The sequence below is a fragment of the Polypterus senegalus genome, chromosome 6 (genome assembly GCF_016835505.1).
Source record: "Polypterus senegalus isolate Bchr_013 chromosome 6, ASM1683550v1, whole genome shotgun sequence".
In the NCBI taxonomy this organism is placed as follows: Eukaryota; Metazoa; Chordata; class Cladistia; order Polypteriformes; family Polypteridae; genus Polypterus; species Polypterus senegalus.
This window is the reverse complement of record NC_053159.1, coordinates 18,815,666-18,833,833: the sequence shown is the minus strand read 5'-3', so window position 1 is coordinate 18,833,833 and position 18,168 is coordinate 18,815,666. Positions and strand designations below refer to the sequence as shown.

At 38.8% G+C, this 18,168-nt stretch overlaps 1 protein-coding gene across 4 annotated transcripts in view; it reads left to right on the top strand.

The window, feature by feature from the left end:
- The window catches only part of LOC120530827 (zinc finger and BTB domain-containing protein 17-like), a 33,103-nt gene extending 15,282 nt beyond the window's left edge, over positions 1–17,821 (top strand). For 3 of the 4 annotated variants that reach the window (XM_039755473.1, XM_039755472.1, XM_039755474.1), the window contains exons 5-9: positions 2,156–2,269; positions 6,051–6,115; positions 6,635–6,723; positions 7,895–9,706; positions 16,824–16,909. In XM_039755473.1, the coding sequence (XP_039611407.1) occupies positions 2,156–2,269; positions 6,051–6,115; positions 6,635–6,723; positions 7,895–8,519 (893 nt within the window). In that variant the 3' untranslated portion in view covers positions 8,520–9,706; positions 16,824–16,909. Of the gene's footprint in view, positions 1–2,155; positions 2,270–6,050; positions 6,116–6,634; positions 6,724–7,894; positions 9,707–16,823 lie in introns of all 4 variants that reach the window. The other variant, XM_039755475.1, reaches the window with a different exon arrangement.
- The last annotated feature ends 347 nt before the right edge of the window (positions 17,822–18,168 follow it).

Genomic DNA, 18,168 nt, shown 5'->3' with positions numbered 1-18,168 from the left:
TCAGCAGTCAGTTTGTGTTTTTTGTGTATAGACAGGTAGTGCAAAGTGTGCCCTGTTCCACATTGTCTTTGTTCACATCACTTTGTGCTCGCAGAGAATCCCATATTTGTGAAGAAGCGTTTCCCCCCCCCCAAGTGTCACGCTCATTAAAGCTACAGTTTTCGCCTTTTATCTTTTAAACAATAGTGCATGCGTTACAAGAAAAAAAAGTAAAAACACTACTAATGAATATCCAAAAAATCACATATAGTACTACTGGGCATATGGGACCAAGAGCTTTTAATCTTTGTTTGAATATTTTTGGGTATATATTTATTTTTAGTATGAATAATTAACATCTTATTTTTGGCTAATTTGAAAGTCCTAATGTCCAACCTCTTGTGCACACATTTTGCCACCTGGGAGAAATAAGGTTATTTTATTGCTTTGTACTGCTGTCATTGCATCCTTAAATGTGAAAAAGTGTTGGGGAACAGAATGCATTTTAAAATTCAACATTTGCATTACATATCCAGTAGTAACTAATAAAATTGTAAAATGTTTTTTTTTTTTTTATTTATATCTGAGCTGAAAGCAGATTTGTATACAGTGCTTGAAAAGAACTCCTGGATGGCACTAAACATTCCATTCAAATCTATACTCGTCCATCTAAAACTACCTGTCAAGAACGGCAATATGCAAGACACGGTAAAAACACATTCGATGACAAGCCAGCGCATTGCCTGGCTGTAGCCCTGAACACTCGCTCATTCACAACAGGCTGGCATCATCAATTAGTCCTAACATGGTTTTTAGACTGTGGGAAGAAACTTGACTTTCTGAAGGAAATCGGTGTGTACCTTGGGAGAACATGTAAGCACATCAACCTTGGAATACTGTACAACACAATCCAGGGTGTGACAGAATTGCCCTACAAACCTGTTTTACTGGAGAGTAAATATTGAAGAACCTATAGTTTATGAAGTTTATTTTTGGTGGGTTTCTCTTATCTCTCTATTGCATAATTTTTTTGATATCTGGAAGTCTGGTCCTTCAATCAATCAATCAATCAATCAATCAACATTTATATAGCACATATTCATACAAAAAAGTGTAGCTCAAAGTGCTTTACAAAATGAATAGAAAAATAGAAGACACAATAAAAAATAAACAGAAGTCAACATTAATTAACATAGAATAAGAGTAAGGTCCGATGGCCAGGGTGGACAGAAAAAACAAAAAAAAAACTCCAAAGGCTGGAGAAAAAAATTAAAAAATAATAAAATAATAATAATTCATAGGAAACTTACTTAAGAAAAATTTTAATACTAGCACCAGACTTGTGGTGGACTCCCCGCCCAAACCCCCCGTCTATTCTAAAGGAGGGGGAAATGATAATTTGCGTTAATCAGTGAAATTCACCAAAACGTTTTTCAGAGCAGATTTGCTGGGTCACCGGTGTCCTTGTTTACCAAATATTTTCCTAAAAATTGGCCGTGCAGCCAGCTTAGACACATTTTTTTTGTTCCCAGGACCCCATGGTGTATAGAAAGCCAGTGTGACATGACTGAGCTGTTGCAATCCATGTTGGATGGGTCAGCTCCCAAGGATACAACGCTGATCCTGGTAGTGAGGGGTATGCTAGATCAACGGCTATACCAGATGAAATTTATGTTTTGGTATGGATTTAATACTTGAATGCTAAAAAGTAGCCAAAAACATTCAAACACAAAATGCGTATGTAGAAGAAAAGTTGAAATGTGTTAATGTATTTGTGTCTTTAAAGGCTGAGCCTCAGTTAATTCCTGCTTTCCTGTTCCTGTTGCCAGTGCCTGCAAGACATTCTATTGTTCTGATGTTTAATATTTTTCTACCCTCAAGGACACCAGTATTATCCACTCAAAACTAGTTGTTTCACTGTCCCCTTTGACTTCAGTGCATCTCACAAAGTTCCCTAACATTTCTATGGTTTCGCTAAACTCGAAGCTTCACTCATCACTAATAGTAACGATGAGTACTGATCACAAAGTGTAACCTGCAGAGAAATAAAAGATCCAGTCGTGTACCTCTTGCCAAAAATGTCAGTCCTCGATTTGTCTGTACTCTGCACAAATCTGCTCAACAACCTACATGTTTAATGTCCTATTTCAACATCTGTTCTTTGCTTTTATTTCAGGTCATAACTTAGATAGTGTAGTTGGAAACGGGCACAAAATGAGGACACGGAGTGCTAAACAGGAGCGGAAAGGACAATCTGTACGAAAAGATCCATCGTTGAAAATGGGGAGAGGTGAATATATTATTAACTAAAAGATATATATCCTCACGTAGTTGTAAGAGGTTATGCAGTCCACCCACTTTAATTATGCATTTGAAGTATGCCAAATATACATAACAGACAAGAAATGTTAGAAAAACCTTACACTCTGGCTAGGCTGAAATCATTTTTCGATATTGTTGACAATACAAACTTTTAATGAAATGCTCCTGCTGTTTTTTTTTGAGGGGCTTTAAACCTCCAGCAGGTAAATGGCTTCACCACAGGCTTTCACCATTTCAGCCTCATTACAACCCCTGTCTTTGGAGTCATTCAGAGGATGGGGATGAATTATAGCAAGGCTGAAATGGAGGAAGCTCATCCCAGCAGCTACAAGAGAGAAAATGCAGTGGAAAGAACAAGATAGGAGCTACACTTGGGAGCCATGTTAGAATCACCAGTTAATCTAACATTAGTATCTTCAGGAAGTGGGAGGAAAGCCATAGTATGATCCTACACAGTCTGTGACTTTATAACAGATTCTATAATGTTGACAGAACCTGTTCTAAAGACGCTGTCAAGTCAGTTTTATTTATATAGCACCTTTAAAACCAAAGAAATTGATCAAAGTGCTGTCCAGCTTCCATACATATATAGATCAAATAAATACACCAAAACTGAATAAATAGTATAGGTAATGGTATAAATAAAATACAATGTTTAAAAAGCTTAAGGGAAAAAGAGAGGCTTTCAAGTGAAATTTACAAGTAACCAAAGTTTCTGTATAAAGGTACTGTAAAAGCATGGTCACCTCAAGCTTAAGTCCAGAACTCTGCATGTCCAATAACTTCTAGTCAGAGGACCTCAGTGACCATGAAGGAGAGAAAAAATGGTGTAAGAGATCATCGAGAGAAATGGGGGCTTAAAAACAAACAGGAAAATTTTAAAACTCAATCCTGTGGCAAACAGGAGCCGGTTAAGAGAAGCTAATATTAGTGTGTTATGCTTCCGTTTTCGTGTGCCTCTTAGAAGCCTGGCAGCAGCATTCTGGACAATCTGAAGACGAGCAAGGGATGACTGCTTAACGCCAATGTAAAATGAGTTGTAGTAGTAAAGCTGAGAAGAGACAAATGCATGAATTAGTTTTTCAAAATCATCTACAAAAAGAAATGGCTTGACTTTAGCTAATACTTAATAATTTAGCTGATAGAAACAGGCTTTAACAATGGAGTTCATTTGTTTATCAGATTTAAGGGTATTCTCAAAAATCACACCACAATTTTTTGCAAAAGGGTTTACCGTGTAGTGTCAAAGGGCCAGGATTACTCACTGAAACACAATTAAGATCAGATGGTCCAAAATATACAATCTTTTTTTTTTTTTTTTTTGTCATTTAAACTAAGAAAATGTTATGATATTTTCCAGAATGTCTCCCAGACATTCCAATAAAGATATAAGAGGATTTGATCTGTTTCAGTGGAAGGTACAACTGAGTATCATCTCTGTAACAAAGAAATGAAATATGTTGCAGACTGAGGAATGGAGAACTATGAGGACAGCAGCCATAGAAGCAACTTACTACTTTATTATTATTATTATTTTTTTTTTTTTTAAAAAGTCTCTTGAAAACCTAAAATATTTTCAAGATTTTGAAAGTATTAATACACAAACTGCATTTAATGTTTGTACATGGACATAACAAAAAAAACACACTACTTTCTTGCAGAGGTGGAAAGTAATGAGTTACATTTACTTTTGGTCCTGTACTTGAGTAGATTGTGTAGGGTTATCTAGACTTGAAAGTATTCGTAAATTTATATACTGTCATTGTTTAAAAAGTGCATGATTTAGTAACAGTGCTGCTTCGTTACATTTTTCAAAGCAGGTTGTTATAAAGTACAGATTGGCTGTCTCTAAAAAAAACCCAGAATTCACAGTGAACATTTCAAGTAAAATCAATGCACACATTTTAGGCGTCTTGGGCTATGATATGGGAGCACAAAATATTTTGGTGCATGACACAATAGCAGTGCAATTTTCTCTGGTACAGTAAGTGGATGCATCTCAGTATATCGTATTGTGACAGTTCAATGTATTGACCAAAAACTGAGTATACAATGTAGTGCAGGGGTCTCCAACTCCAGTCCTGGAGAGCTACTGTGGCTGCAGGTTTTCATTCTAACCCTTTTCTTAATTAGTGAGCAGATTTTGCTGCTAATTTAACTCTTTGCCTTAATTTTAATTGATGCACAACTTAAGCCTCGGGCCCCTTAATTATTTCTTTTTTCCTTAATTAGCAACCAAACAATATTAAAACACACAATGTGCCAACACATAAACAACAACCTGCGTCCATCACACAATAACTGAAAATAAAGAAAGGTGAAGGCCTCAGTAATGTTGATCTGCTCAGGTCCACAAAACATTTTGACAGCCAGCGCACTTAAAAAAGAAAATCAACAGTTTTGCAAATGTCTGCCATGGCAGAATGAGTACCATGAAGTTAAGTAAGGGGTTTAATTAGCAACGAGAATTGGTTTCAAATTAAGAAACTGATTGAAGTGAAGTTGGTTGGAGTTTGGAATGCCAACTTAGTTGGTCATCTGTTGGCTCACTTGACATCAAATTTATGTTTAGGTGCCGTTTAAGGAAAAAAGAATCAATTCAGTGGTCAGAGTCTTAAGAAAAGTCATTAAAATTAAAGGGGAATAGTTCATTAGCAGCAAAAACTGGTCACTAATTAGGAAAAGAGTTAGAATGAAAACCTGCAGCCACAGTAGCTCTCCAGGACTGGAGTTGGAGACCCCTGCTGTAGAGGATCCCACCTTAAATCTAATATGCAGTGAGCTTGTTTCTGCTGCAGAAGACAACGGTGGAACATTCTCTTTATATATATATATATATATATATATATATATATATATATATATATATATATATATATATATATATATATATATATATATATGAGACGGCACTGTATATCATCCCTGGTCATAGATGTTCAGTCTCGGACGTAATACAAAACGGCCTTATTATGCAGTGTAAAGTGCATTCCACAAACCTATGGAGTCAGAACTCTTAACCAATGAACTGAGAGCTAAATCTCATGTGAACACATTTCTTCAGCATGCATAGCTCTGATTTTCCACAAGTATTTAAGCAGAAAATGCACACATTTTTGCTTGTGGCGCATATATGCCTGGATGACTTGACTTGCGAGTTGTATGACACAAGAAAAGTGAGATTTTTTTTTTTGTTTGTTTTTTCATGAACGTTTTTGATATTGTTAGCTGTTGTCCAGTGTAAGTTTCCATAGACGCCCATTCTATCAGAAAGTGTATCTCCATTCTCTTCATTTTTCTCGACAGTTGCTACAAAAAATAGGATAAGTAACAAATGCCATTTTTGACTGGAGTATTTCTTTAATGTACCTTTTGATCAGTAAAACTGATTTTATTATGTATATTTTTCTTATGCTTTTCAATGCACAGAATGGGTATTTGAGGATATTTACCTAATTTGGGTAGTGATTTCTCTCCTAAAGTAAATTGTACTTTTACGAAAGTAGTGGTTTTTGTGAGCCTACTTTTTTACTTTTAGTATCTTCCGTGTCAGATAATTTTATTCTAGTAAATTTTTATCTATGTAATATTTATACTCCAGTAGATTTTTTTTTTCTTCATCCCTTTGTTGCATGTGTCTCAATAAGTAATGCCAAACTCTCCCATCTCTATCCTGACGTCAGCTTTTGATGGGTTGAGATTTTCAGTTTTTTTTATAATAAGCTGACGTTTATCTCCTTTATTCACAGGCATCAGTGAGGATGACTCTGAAACTGAATTGGAGTTGGATAAAGGATCGATCAAACGTAAGCTGGTACGGAACAACAGTAAGAGGCCTGATGAATATGTAATCTGTAGGGAGGAGAGCAAAGCACATTCTGATGATTGTGAGATGTATTTGTTGTGGCAATATCAGAGTGACGTGCTCAAACTCATTATTGCAATGACTGACCTAATTATAGTCTTTAACTAACTTCTCCCTTGTTATTACCACCTGCACTTGTGTAGGCTTATGTAGATGATTGTTATTTTCATTTGTACGCAGTATATTGCTAATCTACATGCTATAGGGCTCCCCTCTTCAGTGCCATGATCTCTTGCCTGTTGTTGTAAGCTGTTCAGTACAGCCATTGATTACTTACACTGGTAACCCTGGATCTGTCCCTCCTGTCACTGTACAAAATATGAGTTTCATTAAAATAGTTATGTGGGGCTGGGGAAATCAATGGCCCTCCTGTTGTGACAGTTAAGGCTAATTGAGATCAGTCTGTCTTGGCACAGTAACGCCCAAGCCACTGATGTAAAAATTTTGTATTTATCATTTTATCCATAGGAAAATTATTTTGAGGATTCCATGTCAGAAGATTCCGGAAGGTTACTTCCCTACGCGATATCGGACACCAAGCGCAAGGCATTGCACAGGTAAAGGTCTTTTCATGAGGTGTTAAAGAGGCAATGGTTTATACTAAACACTCAACTTCATTTTGTGATTTTTAAAATAGGCTTTTATGACATTATTTACCTGTATATTTTTTTTGGATAGTGGAAAAATAGTGTTGGAATTATAATTTTGAGTATATAGTGCTTTGAATTGCCTTAGTCAGGCCCCAAATCATCTTTTTGAATTATTTAATGAAGATAATGATGATATGAGGGACGTTCAAAAAGTTTCCGCACTTTTATATTTTCGCTGGGAATGGTGAAGGCAGGAGGAGTAGTCATTGGTCGTATCTGAGAGTGGCATGTGACTAGTTCTGTCTGGCAAGCCGACTGCCCTTGCAGTTTAGTATAAGAGTTTGTCACCATGTGGTGAAGATGGCTGCAAAACGTATAAATGGCACCAAAGAGGAACAGCGTTCTCTCATACACTTTGTGTGGGCAGGTGGTGAGCCGGGAGCACAAATTCATCTCTGCATGTATGCTCAGTATGGGGATTAAGTTCTCTCTCGTAGAGTCATCTATGAGTGGACTGAAATGTTCGAAAATGGCCATACTAGTGTGATGGATGTATAGCGCTCCGGATGTGCAGCTACAGCCACGACCACAAGGAATGAAGAAAGAACCCTTATGTGAAAGCAGCGGTGCATCAGTGGCTATGTGCACAAACAAAAACATTTTTTGTTGATGGCATTAGAAAGTTAGTAGGATGCTGGGAAAATTGCATCGCAAAGAAGGTGACTAGGTAGACCAGTGATGTCATTTGTTTTTGCAATTCTAATAAATAAGTTAAAAAAAAAAGTGTGGAAACTTTTTTGAAAGTCCCTCGTAACAGCTCTTTATATACAGTAGACCCCCGCAAAGTCACAGTTCAGAGTTTGCGACCTCAGTCATTCATGGATTTTTCCCTAGAACCTAGCTAGTAATTGTTAGCAGAAACCGCAAACATCCTCCGCATTTTTTTTTTTTTTTGTGTATGGCTTTTTTCGTGGCAGTATTGTACTGTAGAGAGAACACAAAGCAACTGTAGAGGAAAGCACGGCTTGGGATGGTGAAATTAGCCAATCCGAGAGCGTTATTCATTTCTCCTTGCTGCTGCCCTGTGTCGCATCTCCGGCTGAGTGTTCTCGAGTTTTTCATTTTGTTCTTCTTAAAGCCCTAAGATGCCGCCCAAATGCCCTGCACCTTCTAAGGGTTCTGGCAATGAACCTAAGCGCAAGAAGAACTTTAAGACACTCCAGGAAAAGGTTCAACTACTGGATATGCTACGGGAACTAAAACGTTATGCTGCAGTAGCGCGCCATTATGGTATCAACGAAAGCACCGTACGCTACATAAAGAAGAATGAGGCAGCGATCAGGAGTGCCGTATCAGTAAGTTTCTGTGATAGTGCCAAAAAGGTAACGACTGTAAGAAATAAGAATATTGTCAGGATGGAATCTGTTTTGGCAATGTGGATCACAGACTGCAGAAAGAAGAACATCCTCTTGGACAGTAACATCATCCGTGAGAAAGCACGGAAATTATACCAGCAGTTCGCTACAGGAGACACTGCAGAAGGTACCGAAGTACTGGAACCAGGACCATCAACAGCACCGGAGCCTACAGATTTTCTAGCCAGTAAGGGATGGTTTGATCGTTTTCAGAAACGATTCAATATTAAAAGTATTTCTCTACGCGGAGAGGCAGCATCTGAGAAGAGATACAAGCCGAAGGGAAAGATGCCATTTAGAACTTACATCGTGAAGGACAAAGCCAAAGCTCCAGGGTTTAAGGCATAGAAGGACAGAGTGACGTTTATTATGTGTGGCAATTCTGCTGGTTACATGATGAAACCAGGCCTCATCTACAAATCAGCGAACCTAGGGCCCTCAAAAACAAAAATAAAAACCTGCTGCCTGTCCACTTGATGCACAACCCTAAGGCCTGGATAACCAAAATCCTAACTTCAAACTGCTTTCACCAGTGCTTCATCCCTCAAGCTAAAGAATACCTCCACGACTTAGGTATGGACTTCAAGGTGCTTCTCATTATGGATATTGCTGGTGGTCACGAGGGAGTTCAGACTGAGTTCCTCCCTGCCAACACCACCTTCCTCATCCAACCTATGGACCAAGGCATGATCCGTGCCATCAATGTTCTTTATACCCGGAATTCTAACCAACACCTTGTGGATGTACTGGACACGGATGAGAATTTTACATTTAAAGGATTACTGGCATAACTTTACGATCGCCTGTCAGTCATCCAAGCTGCTCTTAAGGAGGTGAAAAAGGAAACCCTCAACGCATGCAGGAAGAAGCTGTGGCCAGTGTGTCCATGACTACAAGGGCTTGTCACCTGAAGAAATACAGCATGAGGCTGTCGACAAGACCCTGAGACTGGCAAAGATACTTGGTGGAGAAGGTTTTGACGACATCCCCTCAAGATGAGATCAACAACCTCATCGGTGCCCACTCTGAACCCCTGACGGATGAGGATTTGCTGGAGTTAACGAAGTCTGCCAGTGAAGAGGAGGAGGAAGCAACAGATTCTGAGCAAGAGGAGGAGGAGGAGCGGGGCCTGCCATTGGAACGTCTGCCCCAGATTATTAGGACAGCGAAGGAGTTGCAAGGGATGATTGAAGCATGGGATCCCTATATGGTTCATGCTGTCAAAGTTAATAATGGCATCGATGCTGCCATTCACACATAAAAAAACCCTCCTTGTCACCACGAAGAAACAATGACCACAACTTCGCATCACAATGTTCCTCAAACCTATCAAGAAAAGCCAGCACGAAACCCCACCAGAAGACCCGTCAGAAGATACAACTCTTCCTGAAGTGACTGAAGAAGCAGTGCCACCCAAGGAGCTGTAAATCCTCTGCATTGCTGTGCAGTCAATATCTTCATTGCATTTCTTCATCTTACTGCACAGCTAATTCATCATCGTCGTCATCATCTTCAATCAATATCATTCATTATTGGTGAGTACCCATACATTTTACTGTATTTTTATTAAATTAAATTTTGTATTTACCCTACTTTATACCAAAGAAAATGCGCTTGCATAAATCACAGTACATATTGGGGTAACATTTATTTTACATTCTAGCACTGAGGGAGACATAGCAGTACAGTAATACAGTTTTACCTTTACATTTTTTTTTTTTTTTTTTTTGGATAATGTATTAAGCTGAGTTTGAAATGAAATTTAAAGTTTTTTGGGTGGCATATTTAGGGTTTAAACTATAAAAATAAGCATATTTTTGACCAGATCCAAAATTCACGGTTTTTCACAATTCGTCAGTGCTCTACGAATGTAACCCCTGTAAATTTCGGGGGTCATCTGTAGTTACTATAAAAAGTGTTCAACCCTGTGTAAGTTTTCACATTTTATTGTTATACATAAGTGGGTCTTAAGCGCTTTTTTTTTTTTTTCCTCTTCTCATGACCATATTTTGCCTTTTGCATGTCTTTGCGATCCACACTGCGGAGCATCATCCGGGGGGAGGTGTGGGAAATTTAGCCGTTGGTCCTCATTTGACATTACTGTCAAAGTGAAAACAGGTCTCTGTAAAGTGGTCTAAATAAATTACAAATGTAAAACACAAAATAATTCACTACATAAGTATAGATATACCTTTGTCAGCCATGGGAGCCTTGAATTGGTGTGCTCAGGTCTCCCTATTTCTCTATCAGCTTTGTACATCTGCACTCTGCCATTTTTGTCCTCCATTCTCAAGCTCTGTCGGGTATCATTTGATTGTGAGTGAACAGCATTTTTAAAACCTAGCCCCACATTTTCCATTGGATTGAAGTCTGGACTGTGACTTGGCCATTTCAGGCCATTAACATTATTCTTTTTAAGCCATTCTTTGATCGCTTTGGCTTGTGCTTGGTGGTGCTGTCTTGCTGGAGAACAAATCTCTTGAAGTGCAGTTTTTATTTGTACACTGCCATCCGTGTTCCTCCCAGTGTTTCGCTGTGGTCATTTTCCCCACGCAAGCCTTCCCAGGGCATGCTTCAAAAATGTCACACTGCTTCACGGCATGGATGGTATGTTTTCAAAAATGTAAAGTGTTCAAAAATGGTGTTTAGTCTGATGGCCAAAAACCTTAATTGTTTTATTGGCAGATCATAGACCCTTTTTATAAACCTGTTTGTAATCTTGATAATTCCACAGAGAAACTTCTGATGAAGACTGGGGGCCTCTCCAGAAAAAGATTGACAAACCGCCGTCTCCTGCGTCTACTATGGGGGGGGTGGGCTATCATCCTCATGTCAAGTGCTTTCACATTTCATATCAAAAACAAAAAGGACCAGCTTACCTGTGAGATCTTCACATCTAACCAGAAGTAGTAAGACCATAAAACAGCTGCAAAGTATTGCTGGTCAACCCCATGATGAGGAAATGTGGCACTGCATATCAGATGAAGATTGTGACGTTCCACCTGAGGAAAACTTTGTACCCAAGCATCCTCCGGGGCCACAGTTAGACATGTCACAGAGCTATTCTCCACTCCAGTTGTTTCAGCTGTTTTTTTTTTTTTTGCTGCAGTACTATAAACACCATTGTTGACAATACTAACAAATTTGCAACAAATAAATGGACTCCACTTGCTATACAGGAATTTTATGGCTACCTTGCTTTGATCATTTACATGGGCCTAGTGAAAGCAAAATATTTGACAGATTACTGGAGCACAAAGCGTGGCTACAACTTTTCAGTTCCATCTTCAATAATGTCCCGAGACAGATTTCTTGCAGTTTCATGGTCTCTGTATGTCTGTGACCCAGATGATGAGGAGAAAAACCAAATGAAGAAGCAAACTGCCTACCTTTTCAAAGTAAGACCTCTGTATGATACCCTTATGTCATCATGTAAAGCTCTCTACCAGCCAGACAGACACCTCTCCATTGCCCAAAGAATGGGTGCAACCAAAGCACATAATGGGTTGAAGCAATTTGTGAAGTGCAAACCAATGAAATGGGGCTGTAAACGGTTGGTACTCTCAGATTCTATCACGGGTTATATATGGAATTTCTTTGTTTATGAAGAAAAAAGGATATTGTCAGACAATGTTCCGAGTTACCAAGCTGTGATGTCACTGATGGACTTTCAACTGCTTAGAATGGGTTACTACTTGTATGTTAATCATCTTTATACAAGTCTAGCTTTATTCAAGGCTTTGTTGCAGAAACACACTGGCGCATGTGGCACAATCAGGTCCGAAACAAAGGGTTTTCCACAAACAAAAGTGAATGACCTTTCAAAGAGTGCAGAAAGAGGAACCATCCGGTGGATGAGGAAAGACCGGCTGCTGTTTGTGAAGTGGATGGACACTCATGAGGTAGCCATGTGTTCCTCCATTCACAAAGCCTTTTCAGGGTATACAGTGAAGAGAAGAGTGAAGGTCAGCCAAGGTGTGTGGTATAGAAAGGACATACCCACTCCAGATGCAGTGTTGGACTTTAATAAACACATGGGTGCAATAGAGCACTCGGAAGCACCAAGAAGCTCCTACAACTTCCTTTGAAAAATGCAAAATTGGTACAAGAAACCTTTTCACCATTTTGTAGACATTGCTATTGACAATGCTTTCGTTTTACACAAGGAACTGTTGAAATCACAGCAAAAAAAACCCACTTGCACAAAAGGATTTTCGTGAACAGCTGATGGAGGAACTATGTGATGCAAGAAAGCCGCAAAAGCCTTGCAAACCCACGTCTGACTTGCATGGTAGCATACTATGGACCAAATGTGACACAAGCCAGAAGAAAGTGTGTGAATTGTCAAGGAAAGACGCCGATTTTCTTTGTGCAAAGTGTAATGTGGCCAACGAAAACTGTTTCAGGGACTGGCACAAAAAAGAATGAGGGCATCCTGTAAGGACACATTTCTCCAGTCAAGAGTTGAAGTATGAGGAGCAAACAATATGAATTGTTTTACCCAAGTTTGGTGGTGGGGGGGTATATCCATGGGTAGTGTTAGGGAGTGTATTAGGGGGACAGGTGCGTTTGAAGTTTTTGTATGATTCAGGATTTCAAGTATAATAGTTTATAAACCTTGACACCTATTTTGAGAGGTTTCTGGAAATGTTTTAGATGAAAAGGGGACGCATGATGTGAAATGCTGCAATTTATTACTTTCCACTAACAACATAAAACTTGGATATGTAAAAAAAAAAACGTAGGCAATAACTTCAATCAAAATATTAGGTTGGGGTCCCAATAATTATATCCATATCATTTTCATTTGTTTTATTTATTTTTTTTTTAAATAATATGTTAAGTTTTAAATCAAAAACAAAGTGTCTGCTAACTGAAATATAATATAAAGAGTGGTAGGTTCCCATTACTTTTGTTACTTTCAGTTTATTTCACTGAAAAGTTCTTTAAAGTAGTGTTAGGGTACCAATAGTTTTGGCTTTGTGTGTACGTTGAGACCTTTCCGATGATGTGTGGTTGTCCGGGTGTCTTCGCCATGTGTATAACTTACATGTGTGAAAGCACAGCAGCACACATTATGTGCCAAGTGTTTGTGAGAGCACAGCATCGAGAGGACTGATGGCATTCATTCAAAGAGGAAGACGACTTTAGTGTGGTTATTTTAGGGAAAAACTGTCTTAAACAAAAAGAAAACTTCTGGTTAAGGAAGGAAGTGAAAAGTTGCGAAACAGCAATTATACTGAATATGGGGATCTTGAAAGTGTTGCCCGCATTTGACTCAACTTTTGCTGAAGGGACTCGGTGTTATACTTGTAAATGTTTTGTTATTATTATTGGATGTACACGGGTTGTATACTTTTAAAAAGGACAGTTTGTGTAAAGCAGTATAACTTTAAAGCAGTGCGATGTGCCACTCATGGGTTTGATTATGGCGTCCAGGTGCTGCCTGCTAATTTTAGTTTTCTGGGTACATCCTAAAGACATGCTGGTTGTGTTGACTGAACGCTTTGTGAGTGGTTGACTAGGGCCAGGCTCTTTCCTGCCTTGTACCCAGGACTGCCAAGATGGCCACTGCATGTTTGATGTGTTTAATTTCTTCAAGATGTGAAGTGCAAAGAATAAACAACAATAAAAGCCATAATACACTGAGCTTCTTTAAAGAAACTAGACCACCTGCTTCAGCAAAATGTTTATATGCCCTCAGTGTTGACTAACATTCTGTTCTTGTCTAAATTACTGGCCTAATGTGATGCTGTACTTTTTTTCTTATAGCAAGTTATTGGATGAGGGAATGTCAACCTGAGATGGAGGTAACTTCACCCCTCCAGTCACAATCTGCACTGTAGCTTTTCCAGCTGTTATTTAGTTCTGCTGCTGGCAGCACCATTAGACATAACACAAAACCTACTTCTAAACAGGAAGAGAGATTTCAGTCAATGAAAAGAAAGGTTACCTTAAAGGCCTTCATTGGTATAAAGCAGTCCATGAAGGATGAACCCATAAAATGGGGATTTGTAATTGTAGATGCTTTTTGTGGCTATTGGAACCTTTTTTTGTTTTATAAAGGTAATCGGGCCCGTCCACCAGGCAGAGGATGGAGTTGTGATTCAGTAATAGATAGATAGATACTTTATTAATCCCAAGGGGACATTCACACACTTCAGCAGCAGCATACTGATCAAAAACAATATTAAATTAAAGAGTAATAACAATGCAGGTATAACAGGCAATAACTTTGTATAATGTTAATGCTTACCCCCCCCAGGGTGGAATTGAAGAGTCGCATAGTGTGGGGTCTCCTCAGTCTGTCAGTGGAGCAGGATGGTGACAGCAGACTGTCGCTGAAACTGCTCCTCTGTCTGGAGATGATCCTGTTCAGTGGATTCTCCATGATTGCCAGGAGCCTGCTCAGCACCCATCGCTATGCCATGGATGTTAAACTGTCCAGCTCCGTGCCTACAATAGAGCCTGCCTTCCTCACCAGTTTGTCCAGGTGTGAGGGGTCGTCCTTCTTTATGCTGCCTCCCCAGCACACCACTGCATAAAAGAGGGCACTCGCCGCAACTGTCTGATACAACATCTGCAGCATCTTATTGCAGATGTTGAAGGACGCCAGCCTTCTAAGGAAGTATAGTCGGCTCTGTCCTCTCTTACACAGAGCATCAGTATTGGCAGTCCAGTCCAATTTATCATCCAGCTGCACTCTCAGGTGTTTATAGATCTGCACACAGTCACCTCTGATGATCACGGGGTCCATGAGGGGCCTGGGCCTCCTAAAATCCACCACCGGTTCCTTGGTCTTGCTGGTGTACAGTTGTAGGTGGTTTGAGTCATACCATTTAACAAAGTCCTTGATTAGGTTCCTATACTACTACTCCTGCCTACTTCTGATGTAGCCCACGATAGCCGTGTCGTCTGCAAACTTTTGCACGTGGCAGAACTCTGAGTTGTATTGGAAGTCTGATGTATATAGGCTGAACGGGACCGGAGAAAGTACAGTCCCCTGCGGTGCTCCTGTGCTGCTGACCACAATGTCAGACCTGCATTTCCGGAGACCCACATACTGAGGTCTGTCACTATTGGACTTTTTCATACTGGGAACTGGTTACAGAATGTAGAACTGCAACTTCTGCTAAAGTCCATTACTGTTCAGTGTCGAGCTTAAGTTCAAAACAGATTCGTGTGCAACTCACTATCGAAACAAAATTATCTTCCCCCAAAAACTGAAATGGAGACACCATATTAATCAGGGATAAGCTGCTACAGCTTATAAAATAGATGGACACTTGTGAAGTTATTACGTGTTCTAAAATCCACAAATCTTATGCTGGTGACCCCGCTTCCCAAAGAATAAAAGATGATCAGATCGCAATTTGCAGCAGCTGTCAAAGACTAGATGGTCTTTCAGATGCACTGATTTGCATATTACAACATACTGTGCTAAAGTAAAGCTTGGCTTGAGACTTTTTTTTACCCCCTTCCACTTTCTGGACATATATATATATATATATATATATATATATATATATATATATATAAAAGTTTTGTACTGCACAAAGAGCAAGCAAAGGCCAAACAGTAGCTACAACTTTCAATGAGCAACTGATGAAAGAATTGTTTGAGCTTGACTGACCCCATCATTTTATAAGGCAACTGCAGCAGAAGGCAGGAAAGACGTGTTTATTGCAGCCTGAAGACTCCAGTATACTGCGCAAAATGTGCTCCTCTGTGTCTTGTGATTCCTTAAATATTAAGAAAAAAAGGTTTGACAGAGTACATGATTATATGTACATTATTCCAAATTGCTGTTTTTTTAGTGTGTTTTTTATATTTTTGCCATTAAAGCAGTGTATTGCTTTTGTTTTTCTTGTATATACAATTGTTTCTGAAAACTTTGTGCCGAAAAGTATCACCTTGCCATGGTTATACCAAGTAAACCATTTTTTACAGTGAATGCTGAAATGTTTTGGCATAAAACAAAATTATCCCCAGGGTTATGCATTCTATACTTTTTCAGATTATACTATTTAAATGCAGGAGGTTATTTGTGCTAAATGGGCACACCATATTTCCAAAAGGGACACTTTCCAATAAACAGTGTAACTTTACAATGCTACGGGTTATAAACTCTAAACTTGTGATGGCTGACATTTTGGGGTACGAAACAAAACAAAACTGACTCCAGGGCTGTGCATCGCAAAACCCCTTGGATATGTAATTCCATTTTTTTTTGTGCAGTTGTTTTTAGTAGGTATCAGTGTGAAAGAAAACCTTTTCATCTATTTAAATGCTTGCTTTTTATAATCTTGAATGTTGTACTCAATGCCATATGTACCTCCTTTATTATTAATAGCCATTGTGTTTTGGGTATTTAGGTGCAATGATGTCTAAAAACTCTTTATTTTATATATATTTTTATATTTTTGGTAGGAATTTTGCTTGAGGTACTACATGCCGCTGTTGGCTCTCCATAAAATGTTTCAGTCAAAGATATTGTAGAAGCAGTGCTCTCCATCTGCTGCAATGTTAATTCTGATGGAAAGAATTTTAAATGCTGGGCATTTTAGAGAACAAATCAGTTGTATTTCAATGCTGGACTTGTAATTTGTATGGACTTGTTTTCTAAACATCTCTTTTTTGTTTTATTTGCAGTGATGCCTACAGTCCTCCAGCTCCAAAACGTAGGTCAAAATTATCAATGGAAATAAAGCTGCAAGCGTTGGAAATGATTGAAAATGGAGTCACCAATATGAATATTTCAGAGCGTCTGCAGATCAGCCTGACTAGTGTTAAAAGGATCTCGAAAATGAAAGATTTCATCTTGGAGACCCGAAACCGCTTGCTCCAGCCTGACTGATTGTGAGGAAAGAAACAACCTGGCACGTTCAGTTTTAGTAGAGTGTGGACTAATCAGCTTGCAACTTTGTCCCAATCTAAATGTGTTTGGATGGACAATATGCCTACACCGATTTACTCCTGTGAGCAGGACCCAAACCAACCACCACCACCACACTTGGGTGAATTTTTTTAATGACTGTGATCTAAGTATAGTCTGCCACATGACGCCCTGTGGAATGTTGTCAAGTGGACAGTGTTCCTCTAACTGTGAGATATCTGCCACTACAGCTGTGTCTTTCCTCGACTGCAGGTGATTTGTTTTAAGATCAATACAAAATAGATTGTAGTTGCTGCTGTCGTCTTCAAGCCTTAGTATATGTGTGTGAGAATATACAATGTGAAGGTTTCTTATCTACCTCTTAAAGACAGGCAGCATTTCATTGGCAGTGTGCTTCCCTTCCAAAGGAAAAAAAAATCACAAATGTCTGAACACAGTTCGATGATTTTTGTTTTTTTTTAGGACTCTGATCAGTATTTGATTGTACACGGCAGCAGATTTCACAGTGCCATAATCATTTTATCCCAACAAAAACTTTCCTGTTGGTGAAAAAAAGATACAACAGTTTGTGTCAGGGGGGCAGAAAGTGTTTGTTACATTATGGAGCCTGTTTTTCTCCAGCTGTTACTTGATTTTATTTTGTTTTTTAAATTTTTTTTTTTTTTTATTGTGGTCATCCTTATGACTGAGTGACTTCTGCATCCATTTTGTGTATTATATAAAAAAAAAGCTTTTTATTAAAAAAAAAAAAAAATGAAAGGACCGATTCTTCAGTTACTCTGTTTTTCACATGCAGCCAATTGAGAGCCTTGGTAGACTGATAAAAGTGCACATACGTTATTCAGGATACATTCCTTACTTATTATCTGATTGAGACTAGAGCATCTTCCATGTGAAACTGTCTATGTTTAACAGTTCATCAAACACATGACCTTTTCAAATATGCCCTGATGTGCATTGCCATTTTGTCTATGACTGATAGTTGCTCTCAGGATTCTTAAAATTGGATATGCCTAGTTCAAAAATACCAACACCATAATACACTTTCCCAGTCTTTATCCATCCAATGACTACGTTTTGCCCATTTTAACCCTTTGGTTT